Here is a 26,735-nt window from a genome sequence, read left to right as displayed (position 1 = left end):
ACAGCCTGTGCATGCAGCCACTGGGGCTCTGTGTGGCAGGAACACTTTCTGCACTTTGTGCTTTCATTATCTGAACTTGCCCGAGCTATTTCTGCACCTGGCAGTCAGGGGGAGGCAGGAGCTCCATGTTTGTTTCCTCACCTTGTTTGTGCTTTCTTTGGAGCTCACTCAGGATTTACACGGAGCCTCTCCCTTGCCTCTCCAGGTGTTCCTGTTGGTGTTACTTGTTACTATGATATTTTCTGAAAAATCCCTTCACCAGGATTTCTTCTCCTGGGAAGGTGAGAAGCCTCAGCTTCTCCATGTTCTGCTCCTCTGGAATGAGGTCTGGGGATTGTAAATCCAAACATGTGAATTGTTTTTAATTAATGACCAATTACTATCAGTGGTGTTGGACTCTGAGGATTCAGTCAGGGGTTTTATATTTATTATTCATTCTTGTTAAACCTTCTGATGTATCCTTTCTCTTTCTTTAGTATAGTTTTAGTATAGCATCATATCATATCATATCATATCATATCAATCATATCATATCATATCATATCATGCTATATAGCACATAATATATATGTAATATATAATATATATTAATATATAGTAATATAATATATAATACATAATGTATATAATATAATATAATATAATATAATATAATATAATATAATATAATATAATATAATATAATATAATATAATATAATATAATATAATATAATATTCATCCTTCTGAGAACATGGAGTCAAAGTCTCATCTCTCACCTCATTCTGGGGACCCTTACTAACACCACAGTTACTTTCCTCCTCCTCCTCACATTTCCCTGCCTGTGTTGCAGTCCCTGTTGTGCTCTGCACAAATGACAGTGTGCCATTTTCCCAGCAGTGGGGAATTGGCTCCTGTGGGGCTCTGAGCCCTGCAGGGCTGGATCCTGCCCGGGGTACCAGGGTGGCAGCAGGGCAGGGACCTGCTGAGCTGGGATGGTCCCAGGTGGCTGCTCTTTCACACCTGGATTACCAGCTGACATTGAGTAATTACCAACATCATGAGGTACCACCAGCAGCATCAAAATGTTGTTGCTTTGGTTCCTGAAGTGCTGTTTAGGTGGGCTCATTCCTGCTGGGATGCTCCTGGGTCCTGGTGGGGCTGCTGGTGCTTGGTGTAACCCCAAGGGGAACCCCTGGGTCAGGCAGCAGCTGGCTGGGGAAAACACGAGGTCAGCAGGGATTAATGGATATTTCATGGACATCTTTGCCCAGGGCTTTCTCCCCACAGCAGTTCTGGGGCAGGGATGGCAGCAGGGGGAAGGACAAGAGCAGCATTTCTCCCCTTGGCTTCCTGCTGGCTTTGGGGCACAGAGGGATTGGCTGGAGCTGTGGGAGCACTGAGCCTGCCACACACAGACCCTGGGCTGGAGAAGGCTCCAGGGAAGCCTTACAGCCCTTCCCAGTGCCTAAAGGGCACCAGGAGAGCTGGAGAGAGACTGGGGACCAGGGATGGAGGGACAGGACACAGGGAATGGCTCCCACTGCCAGAGGGCAGGGATGGATGGGGTGTTAGGGAGAAATCCTTCCCTGAGAGGGTGGAGAGGCCAGAGCAGCTGTGGCTGCCCCTGGATCCCTGGCAGTGTTCAAGGCCACCTTGGACAGGGTTGGAGCAGCCTGGGACAGTGGAAGGTGTCCCTGCCATGGCCATTTTATCATGAATAAAATGATCTTTAAGGTCCCTTCCAGTCCAAACCATTCTGTGATTCACCACAGAGGGAATTTCTCTTTTCCAACTGCATCATGTGGAATGTGGACACTGATATTTAGGATCTGCCAAAGGCAGGCAGACCAGAATCCCTTTTTTTATCACAATACTCTTTGATTAAGATCATTACAGCGACTGGGAGCAGCACTGCTGGTACTTGTGTGAGTTGGTATTTCTGTCTCACAGGCTGCAGCTCAGTGTTCAAGCTGTCAGCCCAGATGCAATTTAAAAAAAAAATACAGCCCAAAAAAACAAACCAAAAAAAACCCCCCAAAAAATAACAGAAAACCAAAAATGGTTTTCATCCATTAAGCCATTTTAGAGCTGTGGTTTTAAAAAGTAAATTCTGACTTGCTGGGGAATATTTTTATGGATATGCATCTACATGTTGTAAGATTTTCAAGAAAAACCTCTTGTATATCTTTGGATTTCTTTACTTTGTTACATGAGAAGGGGTTTGTGCCTGTTAAAGGGACCTTGATGGGGAATTGGTCCCCAACACAACTGCTCTTTGCATGCTATTTTAAGTCCAATTTAATTTGCCATTCAGAACTGGGTTTTTTGATTTTTTTGAACCTCTGTAAAAAAAGGGGAACAATGTAGTTCCAAGCAAACCACACCATTTAATGCAATGGTGACATCATGCAGGTAAATCAGAGCAGGAACTGTAGCAACTGTGACTACAGGGTGGAGTCAGGGAAAAATGTGGTCAGACTGGATAAATGGTGAAAGATAAGGAACACGGTGAATCCTCACATGCTCCGAAATTGTGAGACTGGCTTAAACCATGTGATTTAAAAAGTAAATCCTGATTTCTTTTATGTGTATGCTGGGTTTTGGAGCTTCTAAGTCACACTTGTTTCATATTTTCAAGCATTATTTTACAGTTTGGTGGGCCAGGCACAGGCTTTGGTTCAGGTGAGACTGTCAGGTCTCAACTCCAGGAGAAAGACACCAAAGAGCCAGAGCTGATCACACCGGGCAAGCTGGAAGCACTAAATTTAGATAATTTTAAATCTTTCCCCTCTGCAGTGCTGCTGGATGGTTAACCAGGGTGAAAAATCCGTGGAAGTGCTTTGAGTTCCAAACTGATCCCATCCTTTTCAATCCAATAAATTCTGGGAGCTTCACCTCCCTCCCACAGCCAGGCCCAAAGAGAGGGGGGAACTCTGTCATTTTCCTCCCCATCCATGCAAAGAACAGACACCAGGGATCTGCTAATGAAATATTGGCAGATCCTTGCCAGGAGAAGCAACAGTAAAAGAAATCTGTGCTGGTAGACAGGGGAGCTGCAGCAGTGACCTGACACGACTGAGCCAATCCAACCCAGAGATCTGATTGCTATTGAGAGAAAATATTCCTGGCTCCAAGAAAGGAGGGCAAAAACCCTTTAGTGGGATGGAGTTGCACCATCTGTGACACCTGCATTCAGTGCTGGGCACGGGGGATAATAGGGAAGGAGATTGTGCAGCAAAACATGCGTCATTTACCTCGGAATAAAGAGGTTTAATTTCTGAAAGGCTCTCAGCACATCTTGAAGTAAATGGGAGCCAAGGACGTTTGTCATCTGGCAGACTGAGGCACGGAGCTGGGCTGGATAAACCTTACAGGGCTTGCACATGGAAATTTCCTGCCTGTCCGTGGGCTGCTGGAGTGGGGAGGGTTCCTGAGGGAGCCTGGCTGCCCCTGGAGCAGCAGTGTGGGGCTGGAAGGTGGCCCAGAATCACCACTGGGAGATGGGCTTGCCCAGCTCCTCCTGGGGCCTCAGGTTTAGCTTTTCTGTTTTTCACATTCTGTGCTGCTTTAGTATGTGGGTTTGGGCTTCATATGAGGGAATGGTGAGCTCTGTGCACAGAGCAGGGAGACAAAACAATTCCTGCTCTAGCTGGGGACCAAGGACAAATGATCCAAATCTCAGGCCCAAGAGCACAAACAGTGTGGAATGAAGAGAGAAAAACAAGAAGGATGGGCTAGAGCTGTAACTGGATAATTAACTCCAATATGCAAATGGAGCAGAACTGATAAAAGTGAGAGACCCCGTGTTTGGTCATGCATTTTGTGACCATTTTGATTCATCTTGGGTGTAGCTCTGGCTGGGCTCTTGTGCTGCCCAAGTGGATCCGTTGAGGCCTTTTAATAAATCCCTACTTAATTCTTTAACTCTGTCCAGCCTCTGTTCTAGGTCAGCCTTCCCAAGGCATCACTCCCTGCCCTGGTTGTTGTTGTCCAGGTTGAGTGGCAGCTCAGGGGTGTAGAGTGAGCCCAGGACTGGGGAGCATCCTCTGCACCCCCAGCCTGGCCCCTCTTGTCTGAGCCACTTCAGGTACCAGAGCAGTTTGTGACGGGTTATATCCTTGATACAGGCCTCTCTATTAAAGAAAAAAAGGCCAGGAAATGTTTAATATTCTCAGATTTTAAATATGTTTATGTGAACCTTGGAAATCTCCACCTTAAGCTGTGCTTTTCAGTTGCTCCCTTCCTCCCTTGGATCTGAGTTTTTGGATTTTTTCACAGAATCATTAAGGTTGGAAAGATCAGCAAGGAGTGGGCCCTGGCTGGGGCTGGGTGCAGAATCAGAGCACTACAGGATGCCTGAGTGTCTCATCCCAGGGGATTCCCACCTCTTCCAAAAGCCATTACACATAAGTGGGGTCTGTCATTTCTGGCAAGTTATTCCCAGACAAATAGCAGTGAAAATGTTTTATGGACTGAATCACTGTGAGGGGTTTAATTGCTTCCTTTCTGCAGCACTTAATTCTTGCTGGGATAAGTCACTCCTCAGGCAAGACCTTTGCGTTTTTCAGGTGAGGATGAACCCAAAGCAGAAGCCCTCAATCCATCCCATAAATTGTTTTAAACCAGGGGGGAGGCAGGCTGTAGCTCTCAGGTTGCTGCTTGCCAGTGGAAGAGCTCTGGTTTTCCTACACAGTCATGGAATCACAGCCTCATTCAGGCTGGAGAATCCCTCTGAGACTGTCAGGTCCAACCACTCCCCCAAGCACTCACCCTGTCCCCAGGTAACAGATCCACATGGCTTTACATCCCTTCAGGAATGGGGGCTCCTGTGCTCATTCCAGGAAGGAATTTCCCCACATAGCCAACTTGAGCCTCTTCTGGAACAATCTGAAGCTGTTCCCTCTCCTCCTGTCCCTGTTCCCTGGGATAAGATCCCAAATCCCCCCGGCTGTTCCCTCCTGTCAGGAGCTGTGCAGAGCTACAAGGCCCCCTGAGCTTCCTTTGGTCCAGGCTCAGCCCCTTCCCAGCTCCCTCAGCCCCTCCTGGGGCTCCATTCCCTTCTCTGGACTCACTCCAACCCCAAAATGTTTTTAAATATCGACAAACTCACAAATGACCCTCCCAGAGCAGAGCCCAGCCCCTGGAACGGGCGCCAGGCCTGGCTGAGCTGACAGCTCTGTTCTGACAGCCTCCACCTCGCCGTGCCCAGCCTAAATTGGCTCCTTTGGAAACCTCTCACATTTCTTGGGGTGCAGTGTGAGCTGTGCAGCCCTGAGCTCAGCACAGCCCATTTATCAGCTCCTGCTCAGAGGTTTTTAGCAGGGATATCATGTGGGTTTAGCACACGGGCCTTGCCCATTAACCTCTCCAGCGTGGCGAGCCAAAAGCCCTGGCTTTGGATTGCTGCAGGGCCTGTCCTGCTGGGAGAGCAGCCTGTCCCCTGTGCTTTAAATATACTTGGACATGCCAATCCCCTTTTTTTAACATCCAGGCTGGGAAAACAGACTCTGCCTGCAGCATCATTAGCGGCGTCACCTCGCCAGGGTAATATCCAGGAATCCTCTAAGTGACTTTAAGATGCTGTGCTAATGCCTTTTCCTTAAACAAGAGCCATGGGCACAGCTAGAGGACTGGTTTAGTACTTAATTTATGCATTGCTCTGGAGTTTATTCAGTGGGTTGTTGCTGTTTTGCTAAGATAAAGGATGGGTATTTCACAGAGACCCCACCTGCAGAGCTGCCTCCAGCTCTGGAGTCCCCAGCACAGGAGGGCCATGGAGCTGCTGGAGAGAGTCCAGAGGAGGCCAGAAAGGTGATGGGAATGATGTAACTCCTATCATGTAACTCCTAATCTGTGAGGAAGGGCTCAGGGAGACCTTACAACCCCTCCAGTGCTTAAATGGCTCTGGGAGAGCTGGAGAGGGATGTGAGACATGGGTCTGCAGTGACAGGACACAGGGAATGGTTTCCACTGCCAGGGGACAGGGATGGATGGGATATTGGGAAGGAATTCCTCTCTGTGAGGGTGGGCAGGCCCTGGCACAGGGTGCCCAGAGCAGCTGTGGCTGCCCCTGGATCCCTGGCAGTGCCCAAGGCCAGGCTGGACAGGGCTGGGAGCACCCTGGGATAGTGGAAGGTGTCCCTGCCCAGGGCAGGGTGTTGAACTTGATGATCTTAAAGGTCCCTTCCAACCTAAAGCATTTTAATATTCTGTGAGTCTGTATCCCTGTCTCCAGACCACTTTCCCATTCTTCAGTCAGGAAAATTTCCCCATTACATCAGCAAAAAGGCTGCAGTGACAGTGAGCACATCTCTGCCTCCTGCCTACACTCTTCATCCCACCATGGTCACCCTCCATGCTGGAGTTCACAGACTCCCATGTTCCAGCTGTGGTTTTTTCAGCAATGATGAGATTTGATCAATTCTGCTTTGGGATTTTAAGTTCACCAGAGATCCAGGACCAGGACAAAGATTTCGGTTCCTTCCTGTCTCTCCTGGCAAAGGCTCAGCTCCACATTCCCTGCAGCCTCCATGGCCACCAGCTGCTGCTCCCAGAGGCAGAATCCCTGATTTTGTGCAAATCAAACGCCTGCCCATGATTTGCTTTAACTGAGATACCTTTGAAAGAGTTTCTACAGACTGAATTTGTAATGCACATTTGGGAAGGGTTTTTTCCCACCGTTATCAGCTCTAATGAAATCCCAGGTCAGTTTTAGGCAGCCTGTTATCTCTGTGATCTGGAGCTCTGCACTAATTTCCAGGAGTCTGAATCTTCCAAATGAACCTCCTCATTTTGGGGTGGGCATGGCACAGATCCCTGGGGCTCAGGAGGAGCAAACCCCAGGCTCTTCTCCCTGGGCAGCACTTACCCCCTGCACCTTTTACCCTGACTTTGATTTTTAAAAGCCTCTTGTGTAGTTTGAATGTCTTCACTTTCAGCTCTGTTCCCACACTGGCTTTATGCTCAGAGGGATTTCGTTGTTATTTCCTTTTTTATGCACATGTGTCACTCTTGCAGGGGTGCCAAATCTTTCCATCAGCAAATCATGGAATCACAGAGTGATTTGGGTTGGGAGGGATTGTAAAGCTTACCTGGCTCCGAGCTGCAAGCTCATCTGGATCAGGATGGACATGAAGAAAAAATTATTCACAGTCAGGGTGATCAGAAATTGGCAGGGGCTGCCCAGGGAGGTGCTGGAGTCCCCATCCCTGGAGGTGTGTAAGGGAAGACTGGATGTGGCACTCAGTGATACATTTGGTTCATTTATGTACAGGATTCTGTTTTGTCCCTAGACACCATCCCTGTTGGTTAATTTGATTTAAATGAGGTTAAATAAAAACCTGCACAACGTGTTTTGCTGGACTTCCATCAAATTGCTCAACAATAGCACCACTTATGCTGTGTACAAATATGACTTTTCCACTCTGGGAGTGAAAGTAATTTATCAACAAGTGGTCCTTGTCCCTGTACCGTGGCAAGTCTTTGTGAAATCTACTTTTTAGAGCAGGCTGTGGTTTATGCAACGTGTGTCTTCATTACAAATGTGCTGTATTTTTTAAATGTTAAGATGCAGAAGAATGAAAAGCAAGCGTGCCGTTGGGAATAATTTTTGAAGGGGAAGGCTGTCCATTGTGCAGACACTCCTTGGAATGAATAGATCTGCATTAAATGTGTTCTTGAACTTGGGGATGGACTCTGATTCCATCCTTTGTGGAGGGATATTTCACCAGTGTAAGGGAAATGGTGGAAGGGGAGCTGGGTGATTTATCCTTCCATTTCCACCTTTGTGTTTGCCAGCCAGCAGAGAGAGCATTGTTCCCCTTCCCTTTTTGTTTTTTTGGGACAGTCAGTGCTGGGAACAGCCTTCTGCACATGGGAGACTCATTTTTCTGCCAGAAGGTTTTAATCCACACCTCCTGAAGAGCTGTTTGCCCCACACTTGCTGGTTCTGTCCCACAGGGATGCAGCACAGCCCCTTCCCAAGCAGGATCCACCTCTGCAGCACACACTGAATGCAAACAACCTGGGCTGACCCATGGCAGTGCCCAGGACCAGCCTTGGGTGTATGGCCCTGCTTGCAGTTTGAATGATGATTTTTGGTTTATCCAACTGAAAGTTTTAACTTCTCCATGGTGGGAGATTCTGTGTCTTGAGGTGGGAGTTGATGCCCTAAGTTCTCCAGACCCTGGTGGAAGGTTGTCTTGGTTTGGAAAGCCAGGAGTCTGCTAAGGAAGGCAGGAGCCTCCCCTGAAATGGAGAATGTAAACCCTCCCCACCCCTCCCAATTGCTATAAATTTTAAATTAAGGGGCTCTCAGGCAAAAATATGGGAGCAGAAATAACAGTTCTTTAATAGGGAAGAAAAAATAAAAGGATAAAATAAACAATGCAGTACACCAGAACAACACTGACAGAGTCAGAACCCAGCCTGACACCCTGTGGGTCAGGGTGTTGGCAGCAGTGCCATTGGAATTGTGGCTCAGCCCTCCTGCAGTGTCAGGGGTGGTTCTGCTGGAGCAGGGATCCTGTAGAGAAGGATGGATTCTTCCTCTGAAGATCCAGGGGAAGGAGAGGCAGCTGCTGTTCCTCTGGGAATCCAGTGGAGAAGCCGTGCTGGTGTCTCAAAACCTCTGGATTATATCTGGGTAGGAATGCTTGGCTCCTCCCTCTGGGCTCACATCTCCCAATGGGATGCTGTAGTTCTTATCAGCCATGCAGTGACATTCAATAGCTGTTATCAGCAATGTCCCCTCCCAGGGAGGTGTGAATGTGGTCACTCAAAGAGAGAGATAAAGCAAACTGCCCACTTGATAATCTGCCATACAGATGGCAGTGGAAAACATCTTGCATTGCAATCTTCAACAGAGGTGCTGGGATCTCACCTGAGGTGCAGAAGGGAGGGATTCATCCATCTTCATCTCAGGGATGGAGGCACAGACCCTCCTTGCAGGCTGTTAGGCCACAGATGATGCTCCCTAAGGCTCTGTTGGGTTACAGCTGGGGGAAGGCAGAGCTGAGCAGGGTTTGAGGTCACGTGCTCAGGGCAGAGCCTTTCCCCACAGGTCACAAAGCCCTGTCTCTCCCTGCCTCCACTAAAAGGATTTAGAGACAACTTGGTATAAGAGGAATTTTAAATCTTTTTTTGTGTCTGTCGATATTTCCTTGGAGAGATCCCTATTTTTCAGCTGGATGAATGGCCTTTCCCAGGTGTGCTTGACACTCAGCATGTCAGAGCTGCAGCCTGATCCCTGTGTGCCAACCTGGGTGGCATTGGGAAGGCACCTGCAGCCTGGGAAAGGCCATGGCCACCACAGAACGACTTGCTTTTCTGAAAATACAGAAACCCTGAGTGTTGTTATCATTGAATTGATGCAAGCAGCCAGCTGGAATCTGGAATCAGCAGGGAAAAACTGGGGAGCTGCAGCATTCCAGGCAGGCAGAAATGATGGCTCCAGAGCAGGCAGCCTCAGCTCAGCATTCCCTGGCTGATCTCAGCTTTGTGTCTCAGCACTGATGTTATTTTAATACAGTTCCATGGCTGGAGTTGCTGTGATTAGCAGAGCAATTTGCAGCGCGTTCTTCAAAATTGCCAATCAGTTGAAGCCCAAAATAGATGGAAGCTGCTGCCCAAAAAAGCCCTGAATGGTTTTGTGAAGTCTGAGCAGGATCTGAGGTGCCTCTGTGACGTGCAGGATCCCCAAGCTCCTGCCTTGCACCCCTTCTCCTTGCAGGGTGGAGAACCAGACTGTGGAGGCTGAAAGGGAAGGAACCTCAACAGGGATGGGATTTTGGTTGTAGGGATTTTGGTGAATCCCTTGGAGGTGGCTGTGTCTCCTTGTGATGCCAAGGTCACACCTTCCCACCTCCTTTAATCCCAGCAGCAGGGCTGGGTTTAGGAGGTTTAGAGGTGAGGTTGAGAAGAGGTTCTCCTCTTTCAGAGGTGAGGTTTTAGAAGAGGTTCTCCTCTTTCAGATGGTAACTGTGCACCCTGCTCATCCACTGGCACTGACTTTGAGGGTGGAATTTGCTGGATTTTGGCCAGCTTGGACCAACAGCAGTGGCAGCAACTGCTGGAGCACCACAGGGTACAGATGGCACCACATCCATGACACTCTTCCTCTCTGATGGCGTTTCTGCTGCCAAGCCAGAGCTCGTGGGCTCCATTTCCCTTTGCATTTCCCCTCTCCCTGCTCTTTGCAGGGTCTGGGAGGAATATCAGCCAATGTGCTGCTAGGAGATGTTGGGTGGGGAGCTCTGGGGTCCATCACATCCATTTTTCTTTCCCTTGGAAACTGAGGTGTGCTGCCCCTTGGGCAAACTAATAGCACAAGGGTGGTCACCCCTTAAATCCTGGCAGGGTTTGAGGGTCAGGGTGACATGAGCAAAGCCCACCCAAGGGGGGAACCTCAAGGTGCATCCTGTGCACTATCTGGTCTTGGTTTTCCAGGGGAATTGGTACAAAACCAGGAATTCATCCTTCAGCTGGAATTTGTTAATCTGTTTTCAGCTGGGTTTTGACTTTGTTGAGATCTTACTCTTTACAGTGGGAGGCTGAGAAGTATAGACAAAAATAAGATAGGATTTGAAGTGATTTAAAATGTGTTTTAGCTTTGCTAAAGAGAAGTTGGGTTTTTTGTTTGTTTGACTTTTTCTTAGCAGCTCCATCATTGCTCTCAATTTATCTGGGGTACTTTGGAAGTGACAGTGAAGTGTCCTTGAGAGGTTGGGAACACATTGCTGCTGACTCCTGAAAAACTTTTTAAAAAGCCAGATTGTTTATTTTGAGGGAAAAATGACAAAAATCCCCCTTATTTTGTGGAAAGCAAAGCCCTCAGCAGGGCTTGGCATGAGGAGGGGACAAAGAGAGGCCTGGAGCCTCCAGCCCAGCTGAAGTTTCCCTCCCTCACATCGTCCCTTAACTCGTGAGTGCAGATTGGGATACGAGTTTTTTATTTTTACTGAAGAATTGATTTCATGGCTGCCCTAAGTGAGCAGAGCTGTGATGCATTAGCTGATGTCAGGCAGGGGATGTTTACCTATTTATCTTGGCTGCAGCAATGCCTGTAGTATTTTCTTCCTCTGTTCTCCAGGACTCATTAAACGTTACAAACGCCAGCGAAGTCCTAATGAAACAATTGCATCCTCATGGCTTGATATGCAAAGTAACACCTCCAGCAAAGGCTGATAAATGCCTGTCTTTATGATTTTTTCTTCCCACTACATTTACATGGAGGGGAAACATATTGACTTTCTCTGCTCTGGAGCCAGCTTGGGAGAGCTGGGGGTGTTCACCTGGAGGAGGTTCCAGGGAGAGCTCAGAGCCCTGAGGGGTCTAGAGGGGCTCCAGGAGAGCTGGAGAGGGACTGGGGACAAGGCATGGAGGGACAGGACACAGGGAATGTGGGCAGGGATGGATGGGATATTGGGAATTGTTCCCTGGGAGGGTGGGGAACGGCTGGGATGGAATTCCCACTGCAGCTGTGGCTGCCCCTGGATCCCTGGCAGTGCCCAAGGCCAGGATGGGGCTGGGAGCAGCCTGGGATGGTGGAAGGTGTCCCTGCCATGGCAGGGGCTGGAATGGGCTGATCTTTATTTATGATCCTTTCCAACCCAAGCCATGCCTTGATTTGTGCTCCCCTGTGCCTGGTGCTGCAGGTGGGATGTTGGGGCAGATCCCTGCAGCCCCAGGTTGTTCTGTTGTCGGGATCTCCAGCTGCTCACAGTGACCCCGACAAGAGTTCCAAAGTCTCTTTTCCCAGCCCAGGGCTTGAAGAATGAGTCAGGGCTCTTCATTTCTCTTCTCAAGGTTGTTTATTGTATCTTATCTATAAAAGCTTTTCTCCTGTCCTGCCGAGGTCCATCCAGCAGGACAGTTCCAGGCACTCTGCCTGCCCCCAGGGCAGTGTTATGTCTTTATACTAAAAACTGCATGTACAATGTTTACAATTACTTTCCAATACCCATCACCTGTGTTAGACAGTGAGCTTCTGCTCTAAACCAATCTGTGAGTGCCAACATCAAAGCAGAACATGGAGGGCAAGAAGAAGAAGGAGAAAGGCTGGACACACCCAGTTCCCTCCATCTTAGCTCCTGAACCCCCATACCAAAAACCCCAAAATCTACTTTTCCACCCCGTGATAACTTCACTGTTATTCTGCCTAAACTGTTGTGGCTTGCTGATCTTCATCTAAGGTTGGTAATTTGTTCCACGGGTCATAATCAAACCCACAGGTGTTTTGGGCTCTGTGCCAGGGTCTCTGAGCCCCCTGGCAGGGTCCTGGCCATCCTGGGCAGCAGAGGGATGTCCTGGGTTCCCACATTCTGTGTCCTGTCCCAGCCCAGGGCTCCATCCCTGTTGTTTGGGCAGGGCTGCTGTGTCTGTGGCTCCCTGTGCCCTGTGAGGCCGTGCCAGGAGCTGCTCTGTTAACGCCGGGGGAGCCCCGGCCCGGCTGATTGGTGTGGCAGGGTTTGAATTCTGCACTGAATATGACTAATAATCCATGACCTGGCTGTGATTATAGATGAAAGAAAGCTGATGAAGAGACCCTGCAGTGGCACAGAAAGGAATTAGCCATTGTCTAAAGCCGGGGCAGTACCGGAGCATTTGGATTTCACATCTGAGATTCACGGGTGAATAATTCAGCACTTGAAAAAATGCTTCAGCCTCAGTGTGACATCTCCACATCTTCTTTCGGTGATATCCAAGACTTTTAACTAAACATTGCTTCCCAGGGAGCTGGGGCAGCTGGCCAGATATTTTTCTTCTTAAATATCAGCATTCCAGATTGTTACCTGGATACAGATGGAGATTTGGGCTGAGATCTTAGGAGATGCAATCTCTCCTAATGTGGGATTTTCCCTTCAGAAATCGCCTCCGACCTTTGGCAGAACTCAAAACCTTCCCAAGTAAAATTAAGAGACGTGGCTTTAGATTTAATTGTTGTTTCTATCTAATTGTGGGATCTGCTAAGGCCTGTGGAGTGGGGATGGGATTGTTTGGTGTGGGGAATTTTGAATAAATGAAACTGTTCTCTAGGGGCAAATGTTGGTGGATTTCTTACATGTGAATAGGAAAGTGGAGGAAAAGTAGGTTGTGTATAAAGCAGCCTTGGAAAATGGCTTGATGTTTTCTGCAGGGGCCCTGTAACCCTCAAACCAAATCCAGTGCTGTTAAATCTCTATATTTGAGTGGAAAGGAAGAACCACCAGGAATGGAAGTGTTAAAGTGTTCCCACAACCTCAGCTCCACTTCCTCCAGTGTATACATTAGTACAGGTCTTTAAATAAATGATCACATATTATTCCTCAAATAATTCATCCATTTTCTGAATTATTAGCTAAAAATGGATGGTATCTTATAATTGTCATCAATTCCAACTCCTTATCAGGCCTAATAAGTTCTTTTCTCGGTGTGATAAGTGTTTTGATCATTTCCTTTGCCGACCTGCCCAGATTCCCTTTATAGTCAGAAGCATTCACTCCTTGGGATGCACATCACAGGATGAGACTGGGAAGCTGTTTTACCTGGAAAATCTGTGGTCCAGCTGTGTCAGCTGCAGGAGACTACTCAGGAAAATAAACCCAAGGCAGTAGGTGCTGCATGTTTTCCCAAAATGTGGCTCATTTTTAAGCTCACCTCGCCAGGCAGTGCCACTGCACCGAGGTTTTCTCAGGGCAAAATGATGGTGAGGATGTATTTAAGAGCTGTTACCCGCTTGTGTAATTAAAAGTTTTAAAAACCAAATGAGCACAAGTAACCCCAGTTTTGTGCTCTGGAGCTGAAAGCACAGGAGTTCCTTTCCAAGCACAAGGAATATGCAGGAATTGCATGGAGCTGGAAGTTTTAAAAAGGAAATCGTATGGAAGGGCTCATCTGCTATCAGTGCAATCATTTATATGTACATAGAAAGGAAAAATCCTTATGAAGCTTGGGAGTTGTTCAGGAATATTCAAAGGATCTGGCTAAAAACTTGGATATAATGTCTAAGGGGATTTTGTCTTCCCCATGGAACATCACCCTTTTTTGGGGGGATTTCTCACCATTGCCTCTTTTCTGGCCAACTTCACTTTCTTCAAGGTGATGGCCTGGGATGTAGCACATGGCATGGCCCTGCTCATGGGAACAAATGAGCTTTGAAGTCCCTTCCAACCCCAGCAATCCTGGGATTCTGGGATTCCATGTCCCACAGTAAGGGCACAGCAGCTCCCTGAACCAATTCTTTGGGTAAAACATGGGAGGAATGAGCCCTTCCTCCCTTGCTCCATCTGAATTCCTTTCTGTGCCTGAGCCAAGCACTCTGCTGTTTGGTTTCCTATCTGTGCTTTTATGAAAATTATGTGTACTTTAGAAATTAACACTTTTTATCCATAGTCCACACTGGCTAATTGCTAATAAGAGACAAACGAGATTTGTTAAAATTTCTTTTTTTCCTATAAAATTTCTAATTTGAAGATATTAGAAAAGAGAAATGTTTACCCCACTAGGGTTACTGCAAATATCCTGATGAGCTTTCACATCCTCCTCCGGCACCAGCCTAATTACCCTCCTTAGCCCAAACTTTAATATATTACAAATTCTACAGAAAAAAAAAAAATTCCTCTTTTCCTCCTTCTTTTTTTAAACCTGGTGGGTTTTTTTTAACAAGGAAAATAAGAGAATATTTCTCATAGGGAAAGAGGCAATGGCAAAATTTAGGACTGAGATTTTTCTTCAGCATATCCCTGTGAAATCCAACTCTTTGTGCTGTTTTGGCTCTGCATTAATTCATATCTCTAAACAAAATTTTACACACCCTTCTTCAGCTGAGTTATTTAATAAAACCCAGTGTGTGAGGGACTCTGAAACATCCCCTTTCTTCATCAGCTTCTGTAATCTTAATGCACTTGACCTTGGCCTCTCCTGTTTCCTGATGAGGTTCACAGGAAGAGTTTGTTAAGCTCTTCAGACACTGGTTTGTCAATGGATCCATAAATACAGCAGCAGAAAGGGAATCTGGGTAATAAGTTCATCTAAATGAAGCAATTCTGCCCATCAAGAAATCTCCATCCCAAACCATTCTTTATTGGTTTTGTTATTTTAGAGCAGACTGATGTATAATTAGCTTTGGAGAGTCCTCGTGTTTTTGTGAGGTTAATACCCCACCATCCTGCTGAATTTTCAACCTTTGCAGATTTATGAGAGTTGGAGTTTTAAATCATTCCACTCTAATTTTCTCAGAAATCCAGGCCCTTAACATTTCTCATTATATTTAACTTCATATGCAGAGATGGAGTGAAAACAACACGTTTGGAATACAGTTGCCTTTAAGGAAGAAAGGCAAAAAGCACCATCATGGGCTGTCTGTGGGCACCTCTGCTTCTTAAAGGGAGCTTTGAAAAAAGATGGAGAGAGGCTTTCCAGACAGGACAAAGAGAGATTAAACTGCCAGAGGGGAGATTTAGATTAGGAATGGAGAGGAAATTCTTTACTGTGAGGGTGCCCAGAGCAGCTGTGGCTGCCCCTGGATCCCTGAAGTGCCCAAGGCCAGGCTGGACGTTGGGGCTGGGAGCAGTCTGGGACAGTGGAAGGTGGTGGAATGGATTTTAAGGTCCTTTCCAACCCAAACCATTCTGTGATCCTGTTAATTAGAAATGTTTTTACTTCTGGCCATCGCAGCTAAACCAAAGTTTGTGTTCTTACTCATTTTCAGGAGATGAAAATCTCCCCCTCACTTGCCAGTGCTTTTCAAAACTATGCAGCTGCTGACACTAATTATTGCTTCATTTCCTTCCACTTCTATAAAATATGAGAGGATGACCAAAAAAAACCCCAGCGACTCTTCTTAATCATCCTCCCTTGCTCTGGGTAGGCAGGAATTCTCTTTATGCTTCTTGTCCTCAGAATGGGGTGCACTCATTGAAACCCTCATGAGGTCCTCCTGGGCTCCTGCATTTCCTCATTATTCCCACAGGAATATTTAACCTGCCCCATGTGCAAATTCATCCCACATTTGGTAAAAAGGGATGTTTAATTCTTCCTGCTTTGAATCATCAAGGTTTCCTCAGGTTCTTGGTCACTGTGGGGATGTGGGGTGGAGCTGTGCTCATCTGAGGCCTTGGTTTGTGGCCTGGGCTATCCTTTTCCCTTCCTTTTCCTCATTCTCTTGGTTCTCCATTTCCCCACGAGATCCCCAGTGATTCTCCCCTGACTCTTCCCTTCCTTGCTTTGCATTTTGGAGCTCTCCTCCCTGGGCTTTGGCAGCTCTGCCTTCCCTAACCCAGGACAGTTTTATGCTGAGGCCCTCTCCACATTTCAGACGTTCCCTCATGCGTTTCAGCTCCTCCAGGATTTTAATTGCCACCTTTTTCCCTTTGTGATACACTGCTGCTCTTGATGGCTGCGAATACATTTGCAGAGAGAGCTCCTTTGGTATTTAACGTGTGCTTTGTCAGGAAGGCTGTAATTTTGTTCACTTCCTTCCTTTTGCCTTTAAGTTGTTTGTGACAGGTCTTGAAACACTCACACCTTATGTCCTCCCAGAGTAAGGTCAGAAACTGTCATTTATTTGAGAGCTGGCTTTAAATAGCCTGTTCTTAATATCATATCTGGGGGTCTGCAGGAGTTGGGGCTTGGGCTCTGCAGTAATTGTTGCATCTGCTTTCAGCTGAGGGAAAGTGGAGGCTTGCTATGAATATTAACAACTCATCCATCCTTTGCACCTTCTGGGAACACACCAGTTCTGAAATTGTTTCCTATTTTAATGGTTTTTGTGTTCTCCATTTTCTCTGCAACCTCCTTTTTCTTTAATCAACTTTATCCCCCCCTCCTCCAGATTTATTCCTCATTGGAGCCTTTTATCTGTATTTATACCTGAACCTATTCTCAGCCAACACTGGCTGTCAGGCCTTGCCCTCTTGTAGGGTTTTAGATGTCTCCCTGCTGGGATTGACCCACAAAACCCTTCTTTGTTTCCTATTTCTCCCTCACTTGGGCTTTTCTCCTGTGTGCTCACCATCATTGATAGGAAAAGCCCAGGGAGCTGCTGGGAGATGCCATTTCCTTGTGAGAATTTTCTGGGAAAAGAGCTTTGAAACCAGAACCCTCAAGTCCAACATCCCTTTGGTGGACTGGAGCAGCACTTGGTGCTGGGCAGAGGTGGAGGATGGCTCCACACTTAGGAACCATTTCCTTAGGAATTCTGACCCTGTCAGATGTGGAAACCTCAGGTACTCTGCATTTTTTCCTTATTTCAGCAAAAATCAGAGACCCTTGGCATAGGTAGAAAGGAAAATAATGGAAACAGAGCTTTACTCAGAGAGGTGCTGTTAGCATTAAAATACTAACATTACTAATAAAGTGTTAGTATTAAAATAAAATAAAATGTTAGTATTAAAATTCTAACATTATTCATAACTTCATTTGCTGGCAAGTGAAAATTTTGAGCACTTCATCCCCCAGTTGTGAAATTACAGTGAAAAAACAAGGATCAGATGGCATCCATGGAATATAAAGGATCAGGGGATTTCAGGATCTGGTGGGAAAGCAGCGTCCTTCAGGGCAGTGAACACCAGCCTGCCATTGCTGTGGCTTCTGGTGCTGCCTCACCACAGTTTCTCCATGGGAACTTCTGTCCTGTGTCCTGCTGTGGGACCAAAAAAGAGGGGAAAAACAGGGGGAAAGAACCCAAAAAAACCCCAAGCAAGCAGTAAACCACGTGGATTTTGTCCTCTGCAGAGGGGCAGCACAGGAGGAGGGGTGTGTGATGTCCTTGCTGCCTGGAGGAGCTGGTGCTCAGGGATGGAGGGGACAGACAGACAGACAGACAGACAGACAGGTGGCTCAGCATTTTGGTGAGAGCCTGGGTTGTGTTCCCAGCCAATCCCTGGCCCTGCTCTGAGCTCCTGCAGCAGTTGCTGAGGTCCTGCAGGGGCAGGAGACATTGGGAGGAGCAGGGTGTGCTCAGCATCCCCCATGCACAGGGAGAGCTGAATCCTCTCCTACTATTACTCCACTGACTGTAAATATCTCAGAGACATTTACATGGTATTTCTTTTTAAGTATATAATGTTTTCATTCAAAAGTATCACAATTCTTAAAAGACCTGTCAGAGGCTCTGACATGTAATTAATTTCTCTAAAGCTCTTTTTTTGAAAGATACAACTGCATATATAGAACACCTGCACTTATTCACAATTCTGCAGGAAAAAAAGGTACAGCTTCTTCTTCTTCTTGGCTTTCTTCCCCCACTTCTCCATAAAAAGATTCTCCTTCACTTTGGATACTCCCTCTCCATCTCCCCTCATGAGCTGCAACACTCAGGATGTGGAAGCTGTGTGTAAATAGGAGCTGGCACGTTGGGTTTTGTCTGGGTGTGAGTGGCTTTTTGTCTATTCAGCTTGAAGGGGAAACACTCTTGTAACTTTAATTCCAAAGCAACTACCAGCTTAGAACCTTGTCCACCTCACAGAATTCCCAGTGTGCAGCTGAGCTTCCAGTCATGGGCTGTTCCTTATTTTTCCTGGTAGATTTATTTTCCTTTCTCTTCCTGGGCAGAGTGTTGAGCTCTATGGTATAACCCAGGAAATAGGAATGAGGTGAAGTTCAAGCAGCAGGGGATAAATATTTGCATTTATAGATTATATTGAGATGTAGATACATAGATTTAAGTGGCCAGGCACTGGATTCTGTGGCAATCATGACGAACTCCTTTGTTTGTCCCCTCTTGTCAGGACCCAGGGGATGCCACCTCCCCATGGCACCTCTGACAGAGTGACACGCCTGTGTGCTTTGTGAACACCCATTCAGAAAAGCTGCAGCAGAAAATGGGCATTTTCTGGCTGACAAAGAAGCAAAGCAACTTGTTGCTCTCCTTGTAGAGGGCAGCCATTGAGCAGATGCTATTTTTTGGTTGTTTAAAAGGATGGCATTTCCCCTTTTGTCTTTGTAAAATCAGTGTTAACAGGAACATGCTTAAATCCTAAAGTTTGGATGGGTTTAAGTGAGCAGCAGCTCCATCACTTATGTGACTGGAGGCGAGTGAGGGAACATGTCCAGGATCAGCCCTGATCATTCTGGGATTCTGCAATTCTAGGAATTTCTAGAACAGGAAATAATCTGGTTTTACTCCAAGGAACTGGTGAAGGGACATTCCACCAGGACCTTGCTCTGTGCTGGTGGAGCCATCATTTTCCAGCCATGTTTGCCTCCATTCCAGCAGCACCAACACCCATAACACCTCCTGAGTGTCTCAGGAGGTTTTTAAAACAGAACAAAAGCATCTTTTGGGGTTTTTGGCCCCCTGGATGAAGGACCTGCTGGAAGGCAGCAGCAGGTTTGTGGCAGAGGCTCCATTGTGGGGCTGTTTGTGTGCACATGGGCTGGTCACTAACAGGCTTTATATGGCCCTGTTAGCACTAGAAATAGGAAAATTGGCAGGAATTGTGAGGAATGGGGAATTTCCTCAGCTGTGATGCTGAGGGTGTTTAGAGGCACTTGCAGACTTTCAGGCAATAGGGCTGAAAGGGATTTCTCCAGGTCAGTGGGCCCTGGGTGTTGCTGCCACAGCTCTGCATCCTGCCCTTCTGTCCATTAATTTGTCCATCTTGTGCTTAGAATGAGTTGGATTGTTGTTCAGCTCCACTGCTTGCTTCCTGCTGCTCCTTCCCCTCTATCTCCTTGCTGGCCAGTGGCTCTGTGTGCTGCCAGCTGTGATCTTAGCAGCCCAATGCCCTGAGCTCCAGGGTGCAATCACCAAAAGTGCTTCTGCATTCTTCCCTGTGCCTGAACGTGCTGTGCCTGTCCTTGAAGCCCCTCTGTGCTCCTGCCCTCCTCCTCCAGAGGCTGCAGCTGACCCCACGTCCCGTCCACCCGCCATCCTCTTCCTCCATCCACTCTGGCTCCAGTCAAGTTCACCAACTTGGAGCTGGTGCTTGATTTTCTTCCTGCCAGCTCTCCATAATACCCTGACCCCAGCAGTGCCTCTCTTCAGTGCCTGACACCATCTGAAATTTATATTCTCTCCCTTTTGTACCTCAGTCTGCAGATGACTCTTGTGTTCTGTGCTCTCCTGCTACCCAGAGTATTCTCTGCCCTTATCCCCAGACCTCTCCTGCTTTCATTTTCCTTGCCTGGGACCAGCTGTTCTTCTCCTCTTTGTTATCCCCAGCCTTCTGTTCCTTCCTGCTCTGCATCACATTTCTTTCCCAGTTGCTGCTGGTTCTCCCAGTCCCTTTTGGGGTCTCACACTGGTCCCAAAGGTCCCCTTGTGCAGCAGGTCTCAGCAGATTTGGGCTGTCTGTCCCGTCTGTGCTTCACCTGTCTGACCCTGTGGGAACATGGCCCACCTGGACCCTGCTCAGCTCTTCCCAGCTGCTTTTGGAGCTCAGCTCTGCTCTCTGGGTCAGGGAAAAGGCTTCTCCCCAGGCACATCCCCTTTGTTGCTGCATTTCATTGCCTTCATTGTCTTCTCCAGCCTTTGGATCTCATCCACCAGGAGCATCCCTGGTGTGTTCCCTCCCCCTTGTGCATAGACATCCTCAAAAAATCATAAACCATGAGATTAAGGGTCTGTGAACTCTCCCTTGGTGCCTGGGTGCTCATTGCTCTCCCCCATCTGTTCCTGCTCTCCCCATGAAGGCTGGCCCTTGAGTATCCATCAGAATCAAGGAAAGATGGACTCCTTCCTCATGGACAGGGCTTGGAGCAGCCTGGGACAGTGGAAGGTGTCCCTGCCCATGGCCGGGGTGGCACTGGATGGGCTTTAATGTCCCTTCCCACCCAAACCACTCTGTGACACCTCAGGGCCCTCCCCAGCAGCCCATGTGTGCAGCCAGTGGTGCTTCTCTCTGCTCTCCTGAGACCCCTCTGACAATATTTTATTAATATTTTCATTAATAGATATTCTAAAAAACTTAATTTATTAATACTTCTCTTAATTAAGGCACATTTACCAGGCAGATATTATCGAGGAGACACAAAGCTGCAGCCTGTCAGTGGCAGATGCAGAGCACCTTCCACACTCAGACATTAATCTCCTTCATGGAAAAATAGCTCTGATCTCTGGCCTGGCTTTTGGAGCCCCTCCTGCTGCAGCATGTCAGCAATGAGAGGGCACAGAGGGAGCTCAGGCTGTGGGGAGGGTGCTGGGGTCTCAGCACAGCAAACAGGCTGGTGTTGGAGAGCTCTGAGATGGGGATTTGCATCAAAGGAAAACTCTCGGGGTTAGTTAAATATTCCTCTAAATATGCAAAGGAATGGAGTTACTGATGCTTGTTATTCTTATCTTCCTCTCGGTGTCACAACATCTTTAAGTTGGGTGAAGGTTTCACTTACTAAGGCGGTTGTAAAGATTTCACGTTAATTAAGAGGACTCCACTGCAAATCTGAATATGAATGAAGTTTGGCTGCTGAACCCCAGGGCAATGAGTGCTGTGGGAACGGCAGACACTGACAAATGTTGATGTGAAAAGTAAAAAGCCAAACAAAAAAAAACCCCAAACCCAGAAAAACACCTAAACCAATGCTGCAATCTAGTACCTGCTCTGTGAGAGAGAAAAAAAATTGAGTTTGAGTTGCCAGAAGAGCATAAAATAGATTTCGACTTGGATTTGCATTTAAAGAGGTGAAAATCTGTCAGTCAGGATCCCTGATGAGGGTTCTGCAGTGCCAGCCATGCCCAGGTTCCACATCATGCCATGCCACATCACTCCATGGGCAGGTGGTGGCTTTGAAGGGTGGGGAGGAGCCCTCAGTGCAGGAATGAGAAGATCTGGGCTGGATCCTCCCCTCAGGTTCTTTGCTCTGGTGAAGCCCCACCAAGCCTGGACTGCCCAGCCCTCCCTGGAGCTGGAGCTTCACCCACTGGGGACAATGGGGGGCAGCCATGGGGGTCTGGGGGATGAGGCTTCCAGGGATGGGGCTCCCACGGTGAACAGTGACACTGGAGATTCTTTTCCACCAAAAAAATGTTTTTTGGGGAAGTTTTTCATGCCTGCCAGTGCTTGGAAGGGCTGACAGTGAGGGTGAGCAGCTGTCACTCCACACCTGTGGGTTTTTCCAGCTCCATCGTAGAGTTGCTGTTGATGAACTGGGATGAGTCCTCTCCTTCATCTCTGCACTGATCCATCTGGAGATGGATGCCCTTTCCTGGCTGGACATGACTAATGTGCCTTTGCACAGCAATTTTGGGTGATTTGAGGGTCCTGCAGAGGTGCTGAGCATCTCCCCACCTCCCAGAGCAGGACCTGGGGGAAGGAAATGCTGATCCACAACATTTTCACCTCGCTGAAAATACATGGGACTTGGCTTTTGGAGTGGAAAAGTGACAAGCTGAGAGCCTAAATAAATTGGATTTGTCCTCTTAAGGAGGCTGCAGGCAGCGTGTGAGGCTGTGTGGGGGTGGTTTATTGTTGTTATTTTTTTATTCACGGTTCCTTGAGCTGATCCTGGGGATTGCACTGACTGTGGTTGTGTTTCTGGAAATGTGCAGGTTGGCCAGATGCACTGGGGCATGGAGTGAACAGAAAGAGGTTAAATTGATGGATGACCAACAAGAGCAGGATTGTGCCTCAGAAGACCAAGAAACTATCCTGATTAATGGGGTGAAAGAAAATGGTAAGGAACTTAATTATGGTACATGAGGGAGCAGCGACAACTTGGAAGCCAACTTATTTTCCTAATTCCTTTTGTGCATTTAATATTAGCAGTTTGTGGGTATCTCTGCAATGTGGAGCAGGGGAGTAAATGGGTGTTTTCTGCCCAGGAATCATTCCAGCCATAAATCTACACCTTTTTAGGCCTTAACAAGAACTGCTCTTACCTGTGCATGGCTGGAAATGTTTATGTGCACATGCAGTTTGAATTAGAGATTTTGGTTTGGTTTCTTGGAGGAAAAAGTCATCCAGGATTTGCAGCCCCTCTATCTGTGGGGAATCTTCCCCTCTCTTGGCATTACATTATCCAATATTAGCAAGATTTATCTGAAGGATACTTAGTCCCTACAAACTGGGGGGAAATTAGAGATTGGGTGGGAGAAAGGAACCAGGATTAGCGGCAAGGGAGGGTTGGATTTGTGAGCTCATTCTTGCCCGTGTCCCATCACCCAGCACATGGGATTCCCTGTCCTGTGATCCCTTTTCTGCACACACAGTGTTCCTGGGAGCCAGCAGCCAGGTGGGGAAGGATCAGCCCCTTGCAGCCCTCCCAGAATGCCCAACTTTGTCTCTCTTTCATTGATTCTATATTTGCTCTCAGAATAACTAATTAGGAGTAACAGTGCTCAGCTGTCTGAAACCCTGATTGAAATAAATAAGCCTCCAAGCATTTTCTGAGGTCATTTGGACTGTAATCTCTGGCCACAGTGAATGCAGAGGGGAGGCAGAGCCTGATGCTTTCATTCTTCACTGTGTTTTATGTTTAATTTCATGGCTTTTTACATTTTGTATTGGCCCATAAATCTTGAGATAGATAGATAGATTTTATTTATATATAAATTTGATCCTGTTAGATGTCAAGGACTTTGTCCTCTGACATATGTTCAGATCTTTCTGTCAGCTCTGTGCAAGGTGGTAGAGACAAATGTTCTTTGCCAAAACCTTGGAGCAGCTCCAGCCCTGTGGGTGCCCATGAGGGCCCCGCAGCTGGTGCTGGTGGCAGGTGGGGCACATGCTCACCCTTGTTTGTCCCTGGGATGTGATTTGGGAGGTTCTGTCCCTGTCAGCCCATGCCCTTCCTCGCTACCCGGGGTGAAGCTGCAGCTGCTGGAGCTGCAAAGGGGTTTTGTAGCCTTGGTCCCTTTGTCTGATCCAGGGGACAACAAAGTCAGTGCTGCCCTGGTCAGTAAGAGGGGGTTTTTAGAGACTCATACCAATGCCATGGAATTCAATTAAACAGGGCTATAAAAGTGCTTTAATTAGACATAACATAACACTGCTTTAGGTTAGAAGAGACCTTAAAGCCCATCCAGTGCCACCCCTGCCATGGGCAGGGACACTTTCCACTGTTCCAGGTTGCTCCAAGCTCCATCCAGCCTTGGACACTCCCAGGGATCTCTGGGCACTCTGTGCCAGGGCCTGCCCACCCTCAGAGCTCAGAATTCCCTCCCCACATCCCATCCCAGCCTCTGCCAGTTTAAAGTTTCAGTTTGAACACTGCTGTGTGGGAGTTGCTGCTGAATCCAAGGCCAGGAGGCAGCACAAAGCTCTGGAGCTGCCACCTCCCCTGGCCCATGTGCTGCTGGGTGGGTGCTGAGGGAAACTGGGAAAAGTGGTTTTGCTTCTCCAGCATTTTCTGCCTGAACTGCATTCCCTTGGAGCATCACTTGAACACAGGCCTGATTTTAGGCTGATATGGAGCCCCAGAAAATCAGGTTTTGGCATTTGTATTTCCCAAGAGTTAAGTTCACTCACACAAGTATAAACCTAAAGAAACGCCCAGAGAGGGTTTATTTTATATAATAGCAGCTTTGCCTATTGAACGCAGCTTTTCAGATTGCATTTCAGCTTTCTGCCTCCCCCTTCTTCGAGTCGTACAGCATTCACAGACATTCTTCTTTTATCCTCAAATTCTCCATGCTTCCCGTCAGCTCCAAGCTGATTTTTATTTTATTTTACTTCTAAAGTGGAACTGCACTGGTTAATTTGTTTTGGTGCTTAAGGAAAAAGATACCACCTCTGCATTTCTGATCTGAAGACTGGTGGGAGGGACTCAAAAATCAGCTTTTTTATTTATTTCCTTTTTTCAACCATTTTCAAGCAAGCCAGTCTGGCCTTTCCCAAGTCATACATGTTGAAGCTGATGACAGGCATTGCATTGCACTTCTGGAGTTGGGGAGTCTTTGGGAAGAGGTTTAAAGTCCTGGGAGTGCTGCAAGGCCCCAGCTGCAGTTTGTGCTTTGTTCAGGCTTCACTGATGGCTCCATCCCTAAGGCCCCTCTTAGTAGCACAAAACTTGTTGGAGTGAAATTAGGGGGATTTTGACTTCCTGCTTGGCACAGGCAGGCACCCCACTCCTTCCATGGCATCCTGTTCCTTTCCATCCTCCCCACCTGGGGGTTTTCCTTTGTGCTGGAGGTACCTGTGCCAGCACCAGCCTCCCCTCCCCAGGCTGCCAAGGATGCAGCAGATTCACTTTCCTCTCAGTTTGGAATAAGAGCACTTGTGGAGGGTCACAGCAGCCAAATAAATCCCTTTGCATGCCCCATTTAATGCCACATCCTGGTGCTCCAGTTGTGCTTTAAAGCACTTGTCCCTCCTTGGAAAGCTTTGGCTCTCACCCCTGTGCCTTCAGCAGAGCCACCAAAAAGGAGAGACCTGAGCCATGACAAAAGCAGCAGGCTCAGAGTCGGCAGAGCTCTCTGGCTGGGATGAATGCACTCATTGGAATATATTTTTTTTTAATACAGAGATATCAGAGCGTGTTCATGGATGAAAAGACATCGTATTTAAATTTCAAGGGTCATACCGTCCGTTGAGCCAGGAGTCAGATAAAAGTACATTCATAACTTTATTCTGCCTTAAAAGAAGCGCGACGAGGTAAAACTAAAAAAATCCTTAGGTTAAAAAATCCTTACATGACTAAAAAGGCATTTTTAGCGATTAGGGAAGAATGGCAAACCCCACAATAATTCTAACAATAATTGCTTTAAACTCTGTGTTATCTTCTGCCTTCCCTTGGCGTGGACAGTGACAAAAAGACCGCTGGGTTTTTAAAATCAGCCATCACTCCCTGACTCTGGAGCAGTAAAGCAGCTCAGGTGTGTGTGCAAGCTCAGACCCTGCAGGGGGGGTGCTTTGTTTCTTTAAGAATCTCGCTTTCCTGTTAATTTTTTCAATGTTAATGAGAACATTTTTATTAGGCTTGTTTTGTTTTTTTAATAACATTGTGAGGTTTGAGAGGCAGTTTCCAGGTAACCGTATGGATATGAGGAGGGAAGAGCGGATGCATTGCGTGATTTAAACGTACTCTTGTACCTCTTCCAGCTGGCTGCAGGGAGCAGCCTGTTTACCTCTGCCTTCCACACACATCTCCACGTTAACTGGATCCAGGATTGCTGGGAAGGGCTTCCCAAAGGAGCACTTGGGAAAAGTCACTGGGAGAAGGGGAGCGGGGTGGCGAGCCTGAGGGTGGTAACCTTTGTAACCCTCTCTCTTTTTCTGCCTCCAAGGGCAGTTTGGTTGTGGCTGAATAGAGGGTAGTTGTGTGTTTCTCTCCCTCTCCTCCATCCCCTCAGAGTTGCACGCCCTGGACTCTGGACTGCTGGGAAGAATTGCTGGGAAGGGCTTCCCAAAGGAGCACTTGGGAAAAGTCACTGGGAGAAGGGGAGCGGGGTGGCGAGCCTGAAACCTTAAAGGGTGGTAACCTTTGTAACCCTCTCTCTTTTTCCATACCAAGGGCAGTTTGGTTGTGGCTGAATAGGGGATAGTTGGTAACCCCTGTGTGTTTCTCTCCCTCTCCTCCATCCCCTCAGAGTCGCACGCCCTGGGCTCTGGACTGCTGGGAAGAATTGCTGGGAAGGGCTTCCCAAAGGAGCACTTGGGAAAAGTCACTGGGAGAAGGGGAGCAGGGTGGCGAGCCTGAGGGTGGTAACCTTTGCAACCCTCTCTCTTTTTCCACACCAAGGGCGGTTTGGTTGTGGCTGAACAGGGGATAGTTGGTAACCCCTGTGTGTTTCTCTCCCTCTGCTCCATCCCGCAGAGTCGCACGCCCTGGACTCTGGACTGCTGGGAAGGGCTTCCCAAAGCAGCACTTGGGAAAAGTCACTGGGAGAAGGGGAGCGG

General features: G+C 47.5%; 1 protein-coding gene across 1 annotated transcript in view; it reads left to right on the top strand.

Moving 5' to 3' along the window:
- The window catches only part of NEXMIF (neurite extension and migration factor), a 58,456-nt gene that overhangs the window by 19,125 nt on the left and 12,596 nt on the right, over positions 1–26,735 (top strand). Inside the window, 1 exon segment of the mRNA XM_074551453.1 lies at positions 22,448–22,572. Within this exon segment, the coding sequence (XP_074407554.1) occupies positions 22,497–22,572 (76 nt within the window). The 5' untranslated portion in view covers positions 22,448–22,496.

Source organism: Zonotrichia albicollis, chromosome 14, assembly GCF_047830755.1.
Source record: "Zonotrichia albicollis isolate bZonAlb1 chromosome 14, bZonAlb1.hap1, whole genome shotgun sequence".
In the NCBI taxonomy this organism is placed as follows: domain Eukaryota; kingdom Metazoa; phylum Chordata; class Aves; order Passeriformes; family Passerellidae; genus Zonotrichia; species Zonotrichia albicollis.
Note: the sequence above shows the minus strand (reverse complement) of the source record. Positions and strands in the feature narration are given on the sequence as shown.